General features: G+C 40.2%; 1 protein-coding gene across 1 annotated transcript in view; it reads left to right on the top strand.

The window, feature by feature from the left end:
• Nucleotides 1-10,641: 10,641 nt before the first annotated feature.
• Smpx (small muscle protein X-linked) overlaps nucleotides 10,642-15,810 on the top strand; it is a 54,919-nt gene continuing 49,750 nt past the window's right edge. The window contains exons 1-2 of the mRNA XM_060374540.1: nucleotides 10,642-11,046; nucleotides 14,804-14,860. Of these exons, the coding sequence (XP_060230523.1) occupies nucleotides 14,822-14,860 (39 nt within the window). The 5' untranslated portion in view covers nucleotides 10,642-11,046; nucleotides 14,804-14,821. The remainder of the gene's footprint in view (nucleotides 11,047-14,803; nucleotides 14,861-15,810) is intronic.

Below are 15,810 nucleotides of genomic sequence, written 5' to 3'. Positions count from 1 at the left end.
TTTTATTTTTTTTTTAAGATTTCATTTTTATTTTACATGTTTTTGCTTGTATGTATATATGTAGACCATTTGCCTGCCGGGTGCTTAGGGAGGCCACAAGAGGGCGCCAGATTTATTAGAACCAGAAACAAACTAGTGAGCTACCAGGTGGATGCTGGAAACGGAATCTGGGTCCCCTTGCAAGAGAAGCAATTGCTCTTAACAGTTGAGTCATCTCTCTAGCCCCAAGGAAACTTTAAAAAAAATTCTAGACTTCTATGTATGAATACTATATTTACATCATTTCTACCCTTCCCTCTCCCACTTTAACTGCCCCTGTGTTCTCAACACTCCTTTTCAAATTCATAACTCAGTCTTCTAAAATTATTAACTTATATTTTATATAGTATATATACAGAACAAATATTTGTGTGTGTGTGTTTATAGTATACTGAAGCCATTTTTCGTTGCTTATATGTATCTGTATTTAGGAGTGACCACTTGAAATTGAATAATCTATCAAGGGGCTCATCTTTGGAGCAGACTGAATCTCCCTCTCTCAGCAGCCATTGTCTGCTCTTCATCTAAGGTTGAGGCCTTGTGACCTTTCTCCCACTCAAGCTGGCATGTCATCTGATATTTTCATTATGCACGTCCTTTTAGGCAACCATCTTATTGAGATTTTATAAGTGCAGTATTATTGTCGTAGGTAAAAGACAGTATCTCATAGCAGGTATCCTGGTCTTCTGGCTCCAGAGTCTTTCCTCCTGTTTTTCTGTATTGTTCTCTGACCCTTAAGCATTAAAGGTCAGATGATTATAGATCTATCAATTAGGGCTGGGCATGCCATGGCCACTTATTCTCTGCATTTTGACCAGTTGTGGATCTCTGCAAAAAGAAGTTTCTATGATGAATGTTGAGAGCTTCATGTTTCTGTGGGTATAGATAAGTATTTAAAAATACAGTTAGAAAATATACTGGTTTAGGAAAATGGTAGGAGTCTAGGGTCGATGAGCTCTCTAGCCACAGATAGTTGACTAAGTTTACAGTATCAGGCATGCATTTCCTCCTATTGAGAAGATGTTAAGTCCAATTAGAAAGTTGTTGGTTACTTATAAAATCGCTCCACTGTGACACAATTTTCTTTTTTCTTTTCCAAGACAGGGTTTCTCTGTACCTTTGGATGTCCTGGAACTCACTCTGCAGACCAAGCTGCCCTCAAACTCACAGAGATCCACCTTCCTCTGCCTCTGCTGGAATTAAGGGTTTGTGCTACCATTGCCCACTGTGAAACGATTTCTTAATTGTTTGGACACAGCATCTCCTCAAAAGATCTGCTTTGAAAGAACTCAACCAATGACATATTCCAACAAAGCCTGTCATTCAGGTTCTCCTTGGCCTTTCTTTGTAACAACCCTCCCTCCAGGTTAGGGGGCAAGTTTGCTCTGGGGAGAAAAGAGTCTAATGATATAGTATCAGACAAGGTAGTTCAGAGGAGGTAGGTTAAGCCATAATCAGGGTCTCAGCACAAAAGCATGCATGCTATGTCCCAGATCTGATGTCAAGCTCATATGAGGCGTACAGTATTCTTATTCCTGTCTTCATGCCTCATCCAGTGGACCAGTTTCTTAATGTCCCATGATCCAAGCTTTAGATCCAAGTTTAAGAGACATGTGTTATCTGATTTTTCCATTCTACCATTCTACCATATCTAGATTATTGACAAGAGATCATCTTTTTTTGAAATTCTTTATTAATTACACTTTATTCACTTTGTATCCTCCCTGTGGTTCCCTCTGTCCTTCCATCTTAATCCCACCCTTCCTCCCCTCTCTGCACACGTGCCCCTCCCCAAGTCCACTGACAGGGGAGGTCTTCTTTTCCTTCCTTCTGATCCTAGTCTATCAGATCTCATCAGGAGTGGCTGCACTGTCTTCTTCTGTGGCCTGTTAAAGCTGCTCCCCCATCAGGGGGAGGTGATTAAAGAGCAGGCCAATCAGATTATGTCAGAGGCAGTCCCTCTTCCCATTACTATGGAACCCACTTGGATACTGAACTGCCATGGGCTACATCTGTGCAGGGGTCTTAGGTTATCTACATGGGTGGTCCTTGGTTGGACTATCCGTCTCAGGAAAGACCCCTGTGCTCAGATTTTCTGGTTCTGTTGCTCTCCTTGTGGAGTTCCTGTCCTCTCCAGATCTTACTGTTTCCCACTTCTTTCCTAAGATTCCCTGCACTCTGCCCAAAGGTTGCCTTTAAATCTCAGCATCTGCGTTGATAGTCTGCAGGGCAGAGCCTTTCAGAGGTCCTCTGTGTCAGGCTCCTAACTTGTTCCCTCTTTTCTCCTTCTTCTGATGTCCATCCTCTTTGCCTTTCTGGACAGGGATTGAACATTTTAGCAAGAGTCCTCTTGACAAGAGATCATCTTTAAAAACAACAACAACTATGTGTATGGGTGCTTTGACTGCATGTATATGTGTGCACCATTTGGGTGCTTGGTGCCTGGTGCCCACAGAGGCCTGAAAATGGCATCTGATGCCTTGAAACTAGACTCACAGAAAGCTATGGACTGGCCATGTGGGTGCTGGGAATTGATTTTTGTGTCCTTTGTTCTTAACGACTGAGCTATCTCTCTAGCCCCGCAAAAAGACTTTTTGAGTGTATGACTAGAGTAGATTTTAAACTGCTCAGCTCCCCTTAATTCAGCTTACCATCAATCTGTAGCATTTTCAACACTATTTCCCCCCCTGCTTTTTCTAGCTTAGTGTTTTCAACATATTAACAGCAGCAATGGTGAGCTCATTGAGGCTTAAGCCAAGGCGACTTCACTGCTTGAAACCTTCTATGGATTCCCATTACACTTAAAACAAACCAGAGTATCTTGGCAAGACAGCCTACAAAACGCCAACCAGTCCCTGCCTACCATTCTTACTTCATCCCATGCCAGTGTCACAGATGTTTAGGTTTTCTCTTCTGGGACTGTATGTTCCCATCTCAGGGCTTTGAAACATATGCTCACCTCTTCCCGAATGTTGTTTTTCTTGGCTCCTTCTCACCGCATCAGTTTTACTTCTTGTAGAGATGCTTCCTCATAACTGCTCCCCTAATTCTCTTCTTCAGGTTTTGTTTTTTATATACAACTTAAGAGGATTTATTCCGGTTTATTTGTTGGCCTAGCTCTGTCTGCCTCTTTCCCAGAGTGATAAGCTCTGAGGGCAGACAGTGGGCGAACTACTCAGACATGTGCATTGTTTTCTTTCCAGCAATAGTGGGGATGGGAAAGTAATGTCACTTGGAAGATGTTCAGGATATTCAGCTGGTACTTTTTTTTTTCTTGGACAGTCCTTAGCCTCCCAGTGTGCATGAGGGCACTTACACGTATAGCAGTTTGTATGGTCAGTTTTCCCAAAGCACACAAAACTTACAATTATGTTGTCATTTGTCTTCTCGATCAGGCTGTGGGGAGCAGGCTCATAGAACTATCTCTTGTTCATTTTTATGCCATCAGTGCTATTACAGTGCCTGGATCACAACAGACAATATTCACACATGTGATGCATTCAGTTATGCTTTTGATAAAAGGTGACTTTGGACCACAAAGATGGCTCAGGTGTAGAGGTATGAAGACCCGGCAGCTCCTAATCTATCCTCAGACTCCACAAAATAGCAGGAGACCCAACTCCTGAGAGCTTTCCCCTGACCTCCACAGGTACACTGTGGTATGCGTGCTTGTACACAAACATTCACCCCTACACAAAGTAAAATTAATAAAAACATTTAAAACATGATCTGGTTAGGCACACAGGACAGTGAAGAGGTGTCTGCCAGTAATTTCTGTTAGAACAGAAGACAAGGAAGTGTATTTTGGGAGATGTAGATCTGAACCCTCTTTTGAGGTAAAATAGGTTATTTATTATAGAAGGAGAATACTTTGGGGGAGAAAGCTACAGAACTCTACAAAGATAAAGCAAAAGTGGCTTTTTGAAATAGAGTTTGGAGGAAGAAGATGCTAAAGTGCTGTGCAAAACTACACAGAAAGTATTTTACTCATGAGTAGAGTTGCAATTCTACACATGGATTCTCCTTCAAAACAAAGGTTTCCTCTTTGTGGGTGCTTATGGAAAAATCTAAAGTCTAGAAGAGAGTTTAAATCATAGTCCAGAATCAGGAGCCAAAGAGAGAGGTGGATTGACTCATAGTGTCCCTGACAAGATCCAGCTTTTATTTCCTGTTGGGCTTGGCATTTCTTACTCAGCTATTTTTCTAAATCATCAATGAATTGTCAATGATTTTTGTCATTTTATTTATTCTAGGAATGTGACTGGAACTTTTTCAGTGCATTCTGTTACTTATCAAATGGAGATAAACATAAAGGATCTTATACACAGAAATGGAATTCTGAAATTAAAAAAATATTTCATACTTTGGAAACTTGATTCTTTAAATCTTTTTATTACATCTATCTATCTATCTATCTATCTATCTATTTATCTATTTATTTATTTATATGGGGGGACATGAATATAACTGTCCACATGTGGAGGTTAGAGGACATGTTTGTGGGGCTGGTCCTTTCCTTCTGCCATGTGAGTCTCAAGGAGCAAACTCAGGTCCTGATAGCAAGTGCTTGATAGCAAGTGTCTTTAAACACTGACCCAACTTGCTGCCTCTGGATAATAGATTGTATATCTTCTTTCTTAGATTTATTTATGTTTTTACTATTAAAAGAGAAAGTGGGAATTAGCCTTGAACTCATTGGCACAGGAGACAACTTCCTGGACAGAACAGCACAGGCTCTAAGAGCAACAATCAATAAATGGGACCTCATGAAACTGAAAAGCTTCTGTAAAGCAAAGGACACTGTAGTCAGAATGAAACAACTGCCTATAGATTGGGAAAGGATTTTCACCAACCCTATATCTGACAGAGGATTAATATCCAGTATATATAAAGAACTCAAGAAGTTAAACAGCAACAAATCAAGTAGCCCAATTAAAAAATGGGGTACAGAGCTAAACAGAGAAGTCTCAATAGAGGAATATCGAATGTCAGAGAAACACTTAAAGAAATGTTCAACGTCCTTAGTCGTAAGGGAAATGCAAATCAAAGTGACCTTACATTTCATTTCACCTTACATCCATCAGAATGGCCAGGATGAAAAACTCAAGTGACAACACATGCTGGGGAGGTTGTGGAGAAAGGGGAACGCTCCTCCACTGCTTGTGGGAATGTAAACTTGTACAACCACTCTGGAAAACAATCTGGCACTTTCTCAGAAAATTGGGAATAGTTCTACCCTAAAACCCAGCCATATCACTTCTGGGATATGCCTAAAAGATGATCCACCAACTATTAACGATGTTCATAGCAGCTTGATTCATAATAGCCAGAAACTGAAAACAACCCAGACGCCCCTCAACTAAAGAATGGATAAAGGAAATGTAGTACATTTACACAATGGAATACTACTCAGCTATTAAAAACAAGGAAATCATGGAATTTTCAGGCAAATGGATGGAATGGAAAAGACCATCCTGAGTGAGGTGACCCAGACCCAGAAAGACACACATGATATGTACTCACTTATAGCCTGACATTAGTCATATAGTACAGGATAATCATATTACAATTTACAGATCCAAAGAAGCTAAGTAACAAGGAAAGCACAAGGGAGAATACTTGAATATTACTCGGAAGGGAAAATAGAATAGGCATCAGAAGTAGTTGAAGAGAAAGAACAGGCTAGGAGAGGGAGTATGGAGCAAAACAAGGGTGGAGATCAGACCTGGGAAAAGCAGGCGGAGGAGAGAGGTCTTGCAGAGAGAAGAGAAACTGTGGGCAGGGGAATATCTGACACAAGGTGGAGATCTAAAACAGGGTAGGCTCCAATGACGATATGGTGATGACTCTAGCTGAGAGCCCTAGGAGCAGGGGTCATGGAGATGGAAGAGGCCACCCTCTAACTAGACAGGGCCCTTATTGGAGGGAGGTGGAATACCAACCAACCCATAGAAACTTCAACCCAAAATTTACCCTGCTTACAAGATGTGCTTTTCCATCATTTCCTCCTGGTGGGGCTGCCTTGACAGGCCACAGAGGAAGAGGATATGCCTAGTCCTTTTTTTTTAATTTTTAATTTTTATATTAATTACAGTTTATTCACTTTGTATCCCAGCTGTAGCCCCCTCCCTCTTCCTCTCCCAATCCCACCCTCCCTCCCTCATTTCCTCTTATGCCCCTCTCCAAGTCCACAGATAGGGGAGGTCCTCCTCCCCTTCCATCTGACCCTAGCTTATCCAGTCTCATCCGAACTGGCTGCATTGTCCTCCTCTGTGGCCTGTCAAGGCTTCTCCCCCATCTAGGGGAGGCAGTCAAAGAGCTAGCCACTGAGTTCATGTCAGAGACAGTCCCTGTTCCCCTGACTAGGGCACCCACTTGGATACTGAGCTGCCATGGGCTACATCTGAGCAGGGGTTCTAGGTTATCTCCATGCATGGTCCTTGGTTGGAGAATCAGTCTCAGAAAAGACCCCTGTGCTCAGATATATTGGTTCTGTTGCTCTCCTTGTGGATCTCTTGTTCTCTCCAGGTCCTACTATCTCCCTCTTCTTTCCTAAGATTCCCTGTACTCTGCCCAAAGTTTGTTTATGAATCTCATTATCTGCTTTTATACAATGCTGAGTAGAGTCTTTCAAAGGCCCTCTGTGGTAGGCTCCTGTTCTGTTTCCTGTTTTCTCCTTCTTCCAATATCTGTCTTGTTTGCTTTTCTGAGTGAGGATTGATCATCTTACCCAGGGTCCCAGTCTTAATGTGACTTGAAGTGCTGGGGTGAATTAGCGTGTGTGTGTGTGTGTGTGTGTGTGTGTGTCCCTTTCCTGAAGGGTAGAGGAGGAGGGAGGTAGAGGAAGAGGGAGAGAAAGTGGGACCAGGAGGAGAGGAGGGTGGAGTCTATGATTGGGATGTAAAATTAACAGCCAAATAAATTAAAAGTAAAAAAGTTTTATTTTTTTAATTTGTATATATTTTATTCTTTCATGAAATACATCTCAAGGACAGTTTTGCCTCCTTCCACTCCTTCAAGCTCTCCTCCACCTCCCCTCTTCCCCAGATCCAATACCTTTAAGATTTATTTTTAAGTGTGTGTGTGTGTGTGTGTGTGTGTGTGTGTGTAAGAGAGAGAGGGTGAAAGAGCTAGCGCACGAAAGAAATTTGTATACTTGAGTATAGTGTCTATGGAGGCCAAAAGAGGGCATTGGATCTGGAGCTAGAGTTAAAGGCAGTTATGAGTTGTCTTGCATAGATGCTAGGAACCAAACTTGGGCCCCCCTGCAAGAGAAGAATGAGCTCTTAACCTCTTAGCCATTTCTCCAATCCTTTTGGTCCATATCTAAGTTAATTGTTACTTTTCTTCTTGATTAGAAAACATGTTTTATATGAGTGTGCTAATTCTATGACAAATATGCATACAGAAAATAATTGTACTATTTCATTTTAGCTTTTTGAAGTTATTTTATTATTGTACATAGGTATTGTAAATTTTTACTTGGAAAAAGTATCAATAGTTATTCTCTGGATTTCTTTTTTCTTTCTGTTTTTTTTTTTTTTTTTTTTTTTTTTTTTTTTTTAAGACAAGGTTTCTCTGTGTAACCTTGGTTGTCCTGGACATGCTTTGTAGACCTGGCTGTCCATGAACTCAGAGATCTGCCTGCCTCTGCCTCCCCAAGTGCTGGGAATACAGGCATGTGCTACCACTCCTGGCATCTGGATTTTTTTTTTTTTGATGCTACTATTATACTTGAAAACCTTTTCTATACTTTAGTATCCCTTACATTATTATTAGGATTAAAACTATGCTTTGGGGATGTAAAGATGCCTAGCAGATAAGAGACCATACTGCTCTTGCAAAGGACTTGAGTTTGAATCCTGGTACCTATATGAGGCAGCTCACAAGTGTCTGTAATTCCAGCTCTAGGGGATCTGACATCATCTTCTGGCTTCTATAGTCTTGTGGTACACACACACAAATAAATAATAAAATAAATCTTCAAACAAAACAAAACAGCATTAACAACAGCAAAAAAAAAAAAAAAAAGAAAAAAAGAAAAAGAAAAAGAAAAAAATTCCCTGCATCTTTACTTAAATTGGATGTGATTCATGTTTGTATGTCTTGTGAAATATGATTTTAGAATTTTCACATTAGCTTTTCCCCCTTTTCATTTATTTAAAAAAAAACATGTCTTTACTTACAAAATTTATATTTCTGCTTTCTAACTGGTGTAAATTTCATGAAGTCACACGTGGGAAAGAACACATATTATGAAGCCTTTTCTATGTGTACATATCTATATCACTACCATTCTTCATTGCTAAGGGCATCTCAATTTTAGGTAGGCTATTCTTATTATCATTTTTACTTCATTCACCTTTGCCATTCAGTTATTTATTTCCTTTGCAGGTGTGACACCATTCCTCCCCCTTCCTTTTTAAATGTAAGGGGAAGTTGCTTTGAAGAACTGAGGAAGAATTTCTTTACGGAAAAGAAAAGCTACTTTTCCGTAGTCACTGTTCTTCCTCCTCGTTTAGCTGTCCATGACCGATCCTGATTCTTGGAGCTGCTGTAGCTGCTGTCTTGGGAACAGGATAAAATGCTGACTTATTCTGAGTGCTAAGGTGAACGAACTTGAAAGAGTCTGTGTCTCTTGACATCATAGAGTTTCTGAACAAGCTCAAAATTACCTCTCTTCACAGTCCTAGATGTGTGAGATGACAAAATGACTATCGATTGATTAAGCCACCTCTACTCAGGGATGCACTCTAATTGATGTTGGAGTTGCATATGCTTTTGTGGAGGTGTATGTGTGAGTGTGGTTCCTTGAGGGTGCTTTTGTATACTAGGAAAGAATTTTAACGACAAAGGTTAGGAATAGGCCATGCGTATAACACACAACTTTAATCCCAGCACTTGGGATGCTGAGGCAGGCATATTTCAATGGGCTGGAGCCAGCTTGTTCTACTCAGTGAGTTTCAGGCCAGCCAAGGCTGCGTCATGAGATCTTGTCTAAAAAGTAAAAGCTAGGAAGAACTGACCGAGTCTTAACTGTTTTCTATGCCTCTAAACTCACAGAGCTGTTGAGAGAATTAAATAAAATGATTCAAATGAAAGCCCAGCTCTTGGATGTGTGTGTGTGTGTGTGTGTGTGTGTGTGTGTGTGTGGTGTGGTGTGTTGGGTTGGGTTGGGTTGGGTTCGGAAGAGGTGAGTGTATACAGGTTAAAAAAGACTTTGGTGAATCGTGTTTTTGTGAACAACACTGTGCCCTGTTCCGCTTAGGTGATCTTTACTGAAATATGCTAAAAAGTCTTAAAGCTATCCCTTCAATGTCCAATACCTTCGGTTTCCCATTTTCCATACTTCGTGTAAGACTCATTGCTTAGTTTTCCTTCTCCTCACCTTGACTGTCTCTGCCAGAAATAGACTTTTATTTTGTGCCCTGTCTCCTTGAGCCCCATTCATTAATTGTCACTCATCAACCCAGGGTGTGCTGAAGTGTGTCAGTGGCTTCCTGCACGGCAAGTGCAGACTTTTATGGGAACCTTAAACTGACAACAGTAGTGGGAATTTTAAGGGGTTATGGAGTGAAGTCAAGTAAAGTGCTTGCCTTCTTGGTGTTTCTGAGAGGATTCAGCTGGCATTGACACACAGGTGACAACTATCCACAAGTTTATGCCCCGTTGTTGTCCTCTGTGCTCGTTGAATGCATCCCTGGCCAGGAGTAGGTGGTTGACTCAGAGAATTCAAAGCTTCTTTTACTCACATAGCAAGAATGGTTGATGGAAATGTCATGTCATGGTGGTTCGAAGTATGGTCACCCAGGGGATGTATTTGAAGTTGGTCTACTCTACTGAGTATTTCTACCAAAGTGAAGTTGGTTTTCATCTGTGTGTTTTTATTTTTGTTCTTGTGAGATGGGATCTCTCTCCATAGCCCTGACTGCCTGGAACTCTCTATGCAGACTAGACTTGTCCTCAAGCTCAGTTCACAGAAATACATCTGCCTCTGACTCCTGAGTGGTGGAATTAAAGGTGCAAGCTATCATGCCCAAAGGGAAGTTTTATATGAAGTTAATTTCAGAGACTGAGGAGGTTCAACCACAAAAACATGTTCAAAATAGTGACCATGAGCCTTAGGATTTGAAAAATGTTTTTTTCCAGGTACATAATCTTGGTCCTTGCCAAAGCTAAAGCTATACATTTCCCTTTGTTTGTTTGTTTGTTTGTTTTTTTTCCTCTTCTGTTGTATCCTTTGGGCCAAGATCTAAGGTGAATACATCAATAAAAGCAGTAGAGCCAAGTTAGCACGGTCTCTGAGCCCAGCAATCATGCCAGCCAGTCCATTTTTAACCATGTTTGACCTACAAACTAGGACAATGTCTTATAGTTTGATGTAATGGTATAATTATATTATTTGGTGACTCCTGATTATTATGTAACTTTAATCGTTTCCAAATGACCAAGCTTGGATTCAAACGATGTCTGACATCAGCACCCCTGCTTCCCTCAAGTTTTAATGAACCTTTCCTCATTTTCTGGCCTCTAGATAATACAGCTAAAGATAGACTCTTCCTACTTTTTGAAGTTCACTGCACCCCTCAGAAAATGTGAGAGAATGCAGCCAGCCTCCTCAGGAAGTTTAGGAGGGCAGTAAGATAATGCAGCTACCTCTCGGCTGATATTTGAACCCTGCTTTCCACACGGTCAAGCCTTCTGGAGGCAGGCAGCCTATGGCTTGTATCAAACTCTATATTTAGGAAGAACAACTGTGAGCTATGACAGGAATTCTCTTTAACACTTTAGCCTTAAACCGAGTTCTCCTCTAGCCCCAAGCCGGGGCATCTCTCAGTACGGGAGAGGCACAGAGCACTCCAGCAATTTCAGCCACATGAAAAGCACTGGAATTGAGATCCCAGCTCAGAGGACACCGGGAGTTCCTTCTGCCTGGTAAAGAGTTTTGTGTTTTCGCACCTGGCTGCCCGGGACTGTCCTCAGGCAGTAAACAAATCCAGAGAGCAGGTAAGCAGAAGGACCCCGCTTTGGCTCCCAGCTTTCTAGAGGAAATTTTCTCGATCCCTAACTTAAAGTGACGACTCATAACTTTGTAGGTTTCTAAGTGCCGGGTAGCTTCTTTGTCAATTCCCTGCTCACTGCTGGTAACCCCGATTCTATTTTATAAAGCGTGTGTGTGTGTGCGTGTGTGTGCGTGTGTGTGTGTGTGTGTGTCTGTGTGTGTGTGCATGTGTGCGTGCTGAAAGGGAACTAAAGGGGTTTTCATTGATAGGGATGTTAACAAAATATTCACAGTCCAGATATGGTAACTGTGACCTTGAAGCCCTGCTGGCCTGTGTTATAGTCAGCTGCAGACTGACAACACGCTCTAAGCTGAGAATCTGTCAGGAGAAGAGCGGGCAGAGGAAAGCTGGAATGTTAGTTTCTCTGTGTGTGCTTGTCTAAATGAGAGCTGTTAGATGATGTAAGTGTAGAATCCTTTTCTCCCTTCCCTACGTGCTGTGCTTGGTCTCAATAACAAAGTTGTGTAGACAGCACCATCTTTTCAAGAGCTTTGCTTTGGTCACTGTTTTCCTGTACCCAGCAGGATAGAGGGCAGCACTCAGTGTTTCTAATTTCTAATCCTCATGATTTAATCCTTGTCTATGTGGGCACCAGACAACGTATGGAGCTGCAAGAACTCTCTCTTCCTTCCCAACATATTGAAGTAGTCAGAGCATCATTCTACACCCTCCTCGGGAATTATTTTTAGCTTCAGGACAGAAGATAAATCCCTTGGAGACAGTGTTTCACTCATTTCCTTGACCTTTTAAAAGAACAAACAAAGCTCTTCTTTCCAAATAACAATTGATTTTCCCCCCTTAATCTCATCTTGTGAAATTAGTGATATTAATGCTGAACAGTTTTAGTAAGTTGAAGGGTTTTATTTAGAAGCTAGATATTAGGTGCTGCCCAGTCAAAAGCAAATAGGGGTCTATTATCCATGACTCAGCACAAAGACCATTAAAAGTTCTCACAGACTGCCAGGAAAGCTTACCTGTGCTCAGTTGGCAAGCATCGCCAGTTTATTAAAGTCAATATGCCTTGTCAAAGTTGCAGGATTTCAAATTTTAGCCAGATCCAGGAGGCAGATGCGGCATTGCATGTTGCAAAGAGTATCTATTTGGATAAAAAGCAGTGACCCTGAAATAGATGGTGGTGGGGTGAGGGTATAAAACACAGCTTACTGTGTTCATCCATGGAAGGAACATGCAGCTGTAGAGGGAACGTGCACCACACTCTATATCCTGATGGAGGTGAATGCTCACAATCAGGGAAACAGCCAGGGAACACTGTCTATTTTTATTCATCACTGTGCTTTGCCCCGATTTCCCTGCAAATAATGAGGACAGCAGAAACTGCTGCTGAACTGATTTATACAAATATTCTCTGGGCCTGATGGTGAGAAATGAGAGCAAGGAGTGAACTGACTTTCTATAGATGTTTCTATCAAAGCTTGACAAAGATGTTAAGAGATCCATATACAAATACAAGTATAACAAAATTAGGTAGACGATACAAAGTCCATACATCTGTTAAGCTCACTTTCCCCAGCAAATACGGTAATCCAGTAATTAGTGTAAATAGTCAGTGAAAAAAAAAATAAAACCACATGCAAAAATTAATGCAGTATAAATAAAGCCATTCATTGTTCACTGCTTTTGTATTTCAACTTGCTATTAAAATCACATAAGGGCAATTTCTAATCCTCATGATTTAAATTCATATACAGTAACTTAAAAGAAAACAATGTTAATTAAACTCTAGTGGTAAGCACACATAGTGAGCACTGTGGTCAGGTTTAAAGACCTGATAAGAATTATTATTTTTGCATTATATCTTTTAGCATTTGCAAATGGAAATGTCAAAAATTAAGCTATTCTATGCATATCATTTCAGAACTGAGCTGTGTACCCTAGAATGACAAATTAGAAAGTTATTTATGTTTCTTTGATGCTGAAGGTAAGGTAGTACTCAACTTGAAAAGGATCATAGGGAAAAATTTATCCTTGATTATTTGACTTGATGTTTTTACCTAATTTTTGATTATACTAAAAATTGGTTCATCCTGGACCCTTATTGTAGAAGCAGTATCTATATCTTTTTTGTTTGTTTATTTTGTTTTGTTTTTCGAGATAGGGTTTCTCTAAGTAACTCAGTCCTGGCAGTCCTGGACTCACTTTGTAGACCAGGCTGACCTTGAACTCACAGTGATCCACCTGCCTCTGCCTCTCAAGTGCTGGAATTAAAGGCGGTGCCACCATTCCTGGTGTAGTATCTATATCTTAACATTAGATGAAACTTTTAAAGTTCATGTGTGTTATTTTTATATACATAGCTCCCCAAACTACATAATGAAATACAATAATTGTAGATATTTTTAAAAATGAGTGTGCACTTATTTATCTTCATGGAATAGAAGCTGAGATCTAAAATAGAAAAGCTTCATTTTCACCTAAGTTCTTCTCTTGTAATTTATTTCTGTGTTGACCATGTATCAGTTCTTCTCTATATTTAAGGATGTAGATTAGCACAGCACTCAGGAATCATTAGCTGTGGCCATTGTCAATAATGCAACATTCACACTTAGGCTTTAGAGTTCAGAAAGCCTTACCAGACGTATTATGTCATTAAAATCTTCCCATAACTTGTGAAGCAGGACCATTTGAAGAGGAAGAGGAAACAGGTCTAGAAATATTGAATGACCATGTTTCAGTGGACTTTTGTGAAATACTAACACTGCTCCCTGTGTTCATTCACCCACATGTTAACATACGTGCATCTCAGTCACTTTATTGTTAGGGTTAGAAGAGAGAATGTTTTTAATTCAATGAGTTTTAAACTTTTTACTTGCTCCGGTTGATGTTTAACAGACAGCTGTAAAACCAGCCAGAGGTGGGTTCATTGTTATTCTTTGTTCCTTTAGCTCCAACAAACCATAGGCCGGGCTTTGATCCTAGTGCTCAAAGTTGGTCTCGTGTGTTTAAAGAAAATTGTAGATTAAAGCACTTCTACTATTTGGGGGTCTAATATGGTCATGGAATTCCGTGAACATTCTACGATTGTTGTACTGAAAGAAGAAAGTTGCAGAACATGCCATCTTCTGGTGTTTCTAGAACCAAGGCTTGTTGGGATGGTTGGGTGGGACAAGTGAAAACTAAACAATTCAGCTCCTCAAAGGGTCTGTGAGATTATTGGGAGAAGAGATATGTACACTGTTGGGAAAGTATTCCAAATGTTGAGGCATCTTCGGGTATTATACCAAGAACAGTTGCCACTGTTGAAGTAAATAGCTGCCCTGGTAACAGTGAGTACAGATCAAAAGTTCAGTTTCATGCCTGGAGCCTCTGAGGCAGAACAAAGGTGTTTTATTCCCACCACCTCTTTGGTTTGCGGCTCTTGGCAGAAGGTCAAGAGGGCAGGGAAAGCAATGATAGGGCCTTTCAAGTTTCTGATCACCTATCATTTGCATCAGGGGCAAGGCATCTCAGTCTATCTCCTCCTGAATGATTTATCAGGGTGCTCTAGTGTTCTCTCTCCCTGAGGCATTGGGAAGGAGAGTCTCCAAGTAACTGCAGAAAGTGAGACTGAAAGAATATATGGCCAGTGAAAGGGGCAACTGCCCAATTGAATCATGAGTTAAATTCTAATTTATCGAGACCTTGAATCTGAAGTCTGCCACCTCTAACAGGGTCTTATTTTTATTTTTATTTTTTATTTTTAGGAATAAGACCTCGTGAGTATGTCGAAACAGCCAATTTCCAATGTCAGAGCCATCCAGGTAAGTAGGTATATTTGGGTTTTTACCATCGGCTCTGTGACTTCTGGTCCGATTCCTTACGAAATCATTCTCACTGCAATTGTTTATCTCTAACTGATTTTTGACTTTAAGAAGAAAAGAAAGTTCCTATTTGTAAGACTTAGGAGGCAGATTTTAGAAAGGGCTGTAAAACTGATAAGGTATGACCGAGAGCTGAAGCTACTTTTAAGTGCACTGAATTGTGAGCAAAGCTTACAAGTAAGAATTGCATTCTACAAAACATACTAGATTCACCATAACCCATTCTATCCTTTTCGAAGAACCGGAGAGACGCTCCTGAAGGCTACAAAATAACAAGTAGAAAATGCTATTTTATTTGATTCTACCAGTATATCTGGAATGCATGTTTTAAAATATACTGCTAGAATGTACTGTTCCCCATAAAGATGTATAGCTATTACATGTTAATCAAAATATAGTATGTTGTCTATATGGTATTTTATATGTCCACTGATAGAGAATAGAACATTTAATTTTCATTTTTTATACTCAACTGATATATAGATATATCAATAGGTCACAGTTTGCTTGACTTACTGGTTTCAAATATCTTTTGGGGCAGGAGGTTTAACTCAGTAGTAGAGCACATGAGTAGTATATATGACGCCCTGAGTTCAATTCTCAGTACTAAAAACCTTTCCTTTAAACAAAACCTTTTAATGTAAACTGTTCTCCCAAAGTCTTGTGAGTTTATTTATATGTTATTAATTTTCTTTATGCCACTCTAACAAATAAACTATTTGGTTGCTTAAACTGACTTGTGTTATCCACAAAGAGGAGATACAGAAGCAAGCATTTTGAAATGTGGATAAGATATGAAAATAACTTTCAGTATTTTTTTTTTTTACTTTGTTATTTCTTTTGAGGGCTTTGAGTTTGACTCTCAAATAGCTTCCACCCCGAGATTCTGG

The sequence above is a fragment of the Meriones unguiculatus genome, chromosome X (assembly GCF_030254825.1).
Source record: "Meriones unguiculatus strain TT.TT164.6M chromosome X, Bangor_MerUng_6.1, whole genome shotgun sequence".
In the NCBI taxonomy this organism is placed as follows: Eukaryota; Metazoa; Chordata; class Mammalia; order Rodentia; family Muridae; genus Meriones; species Meriones unguiculatus.
The sequence above is the reverse complement of the archived record's forward strand: the minus strand, read 5'-3'. Positions and strand labels throughout refer to the sequence as shown.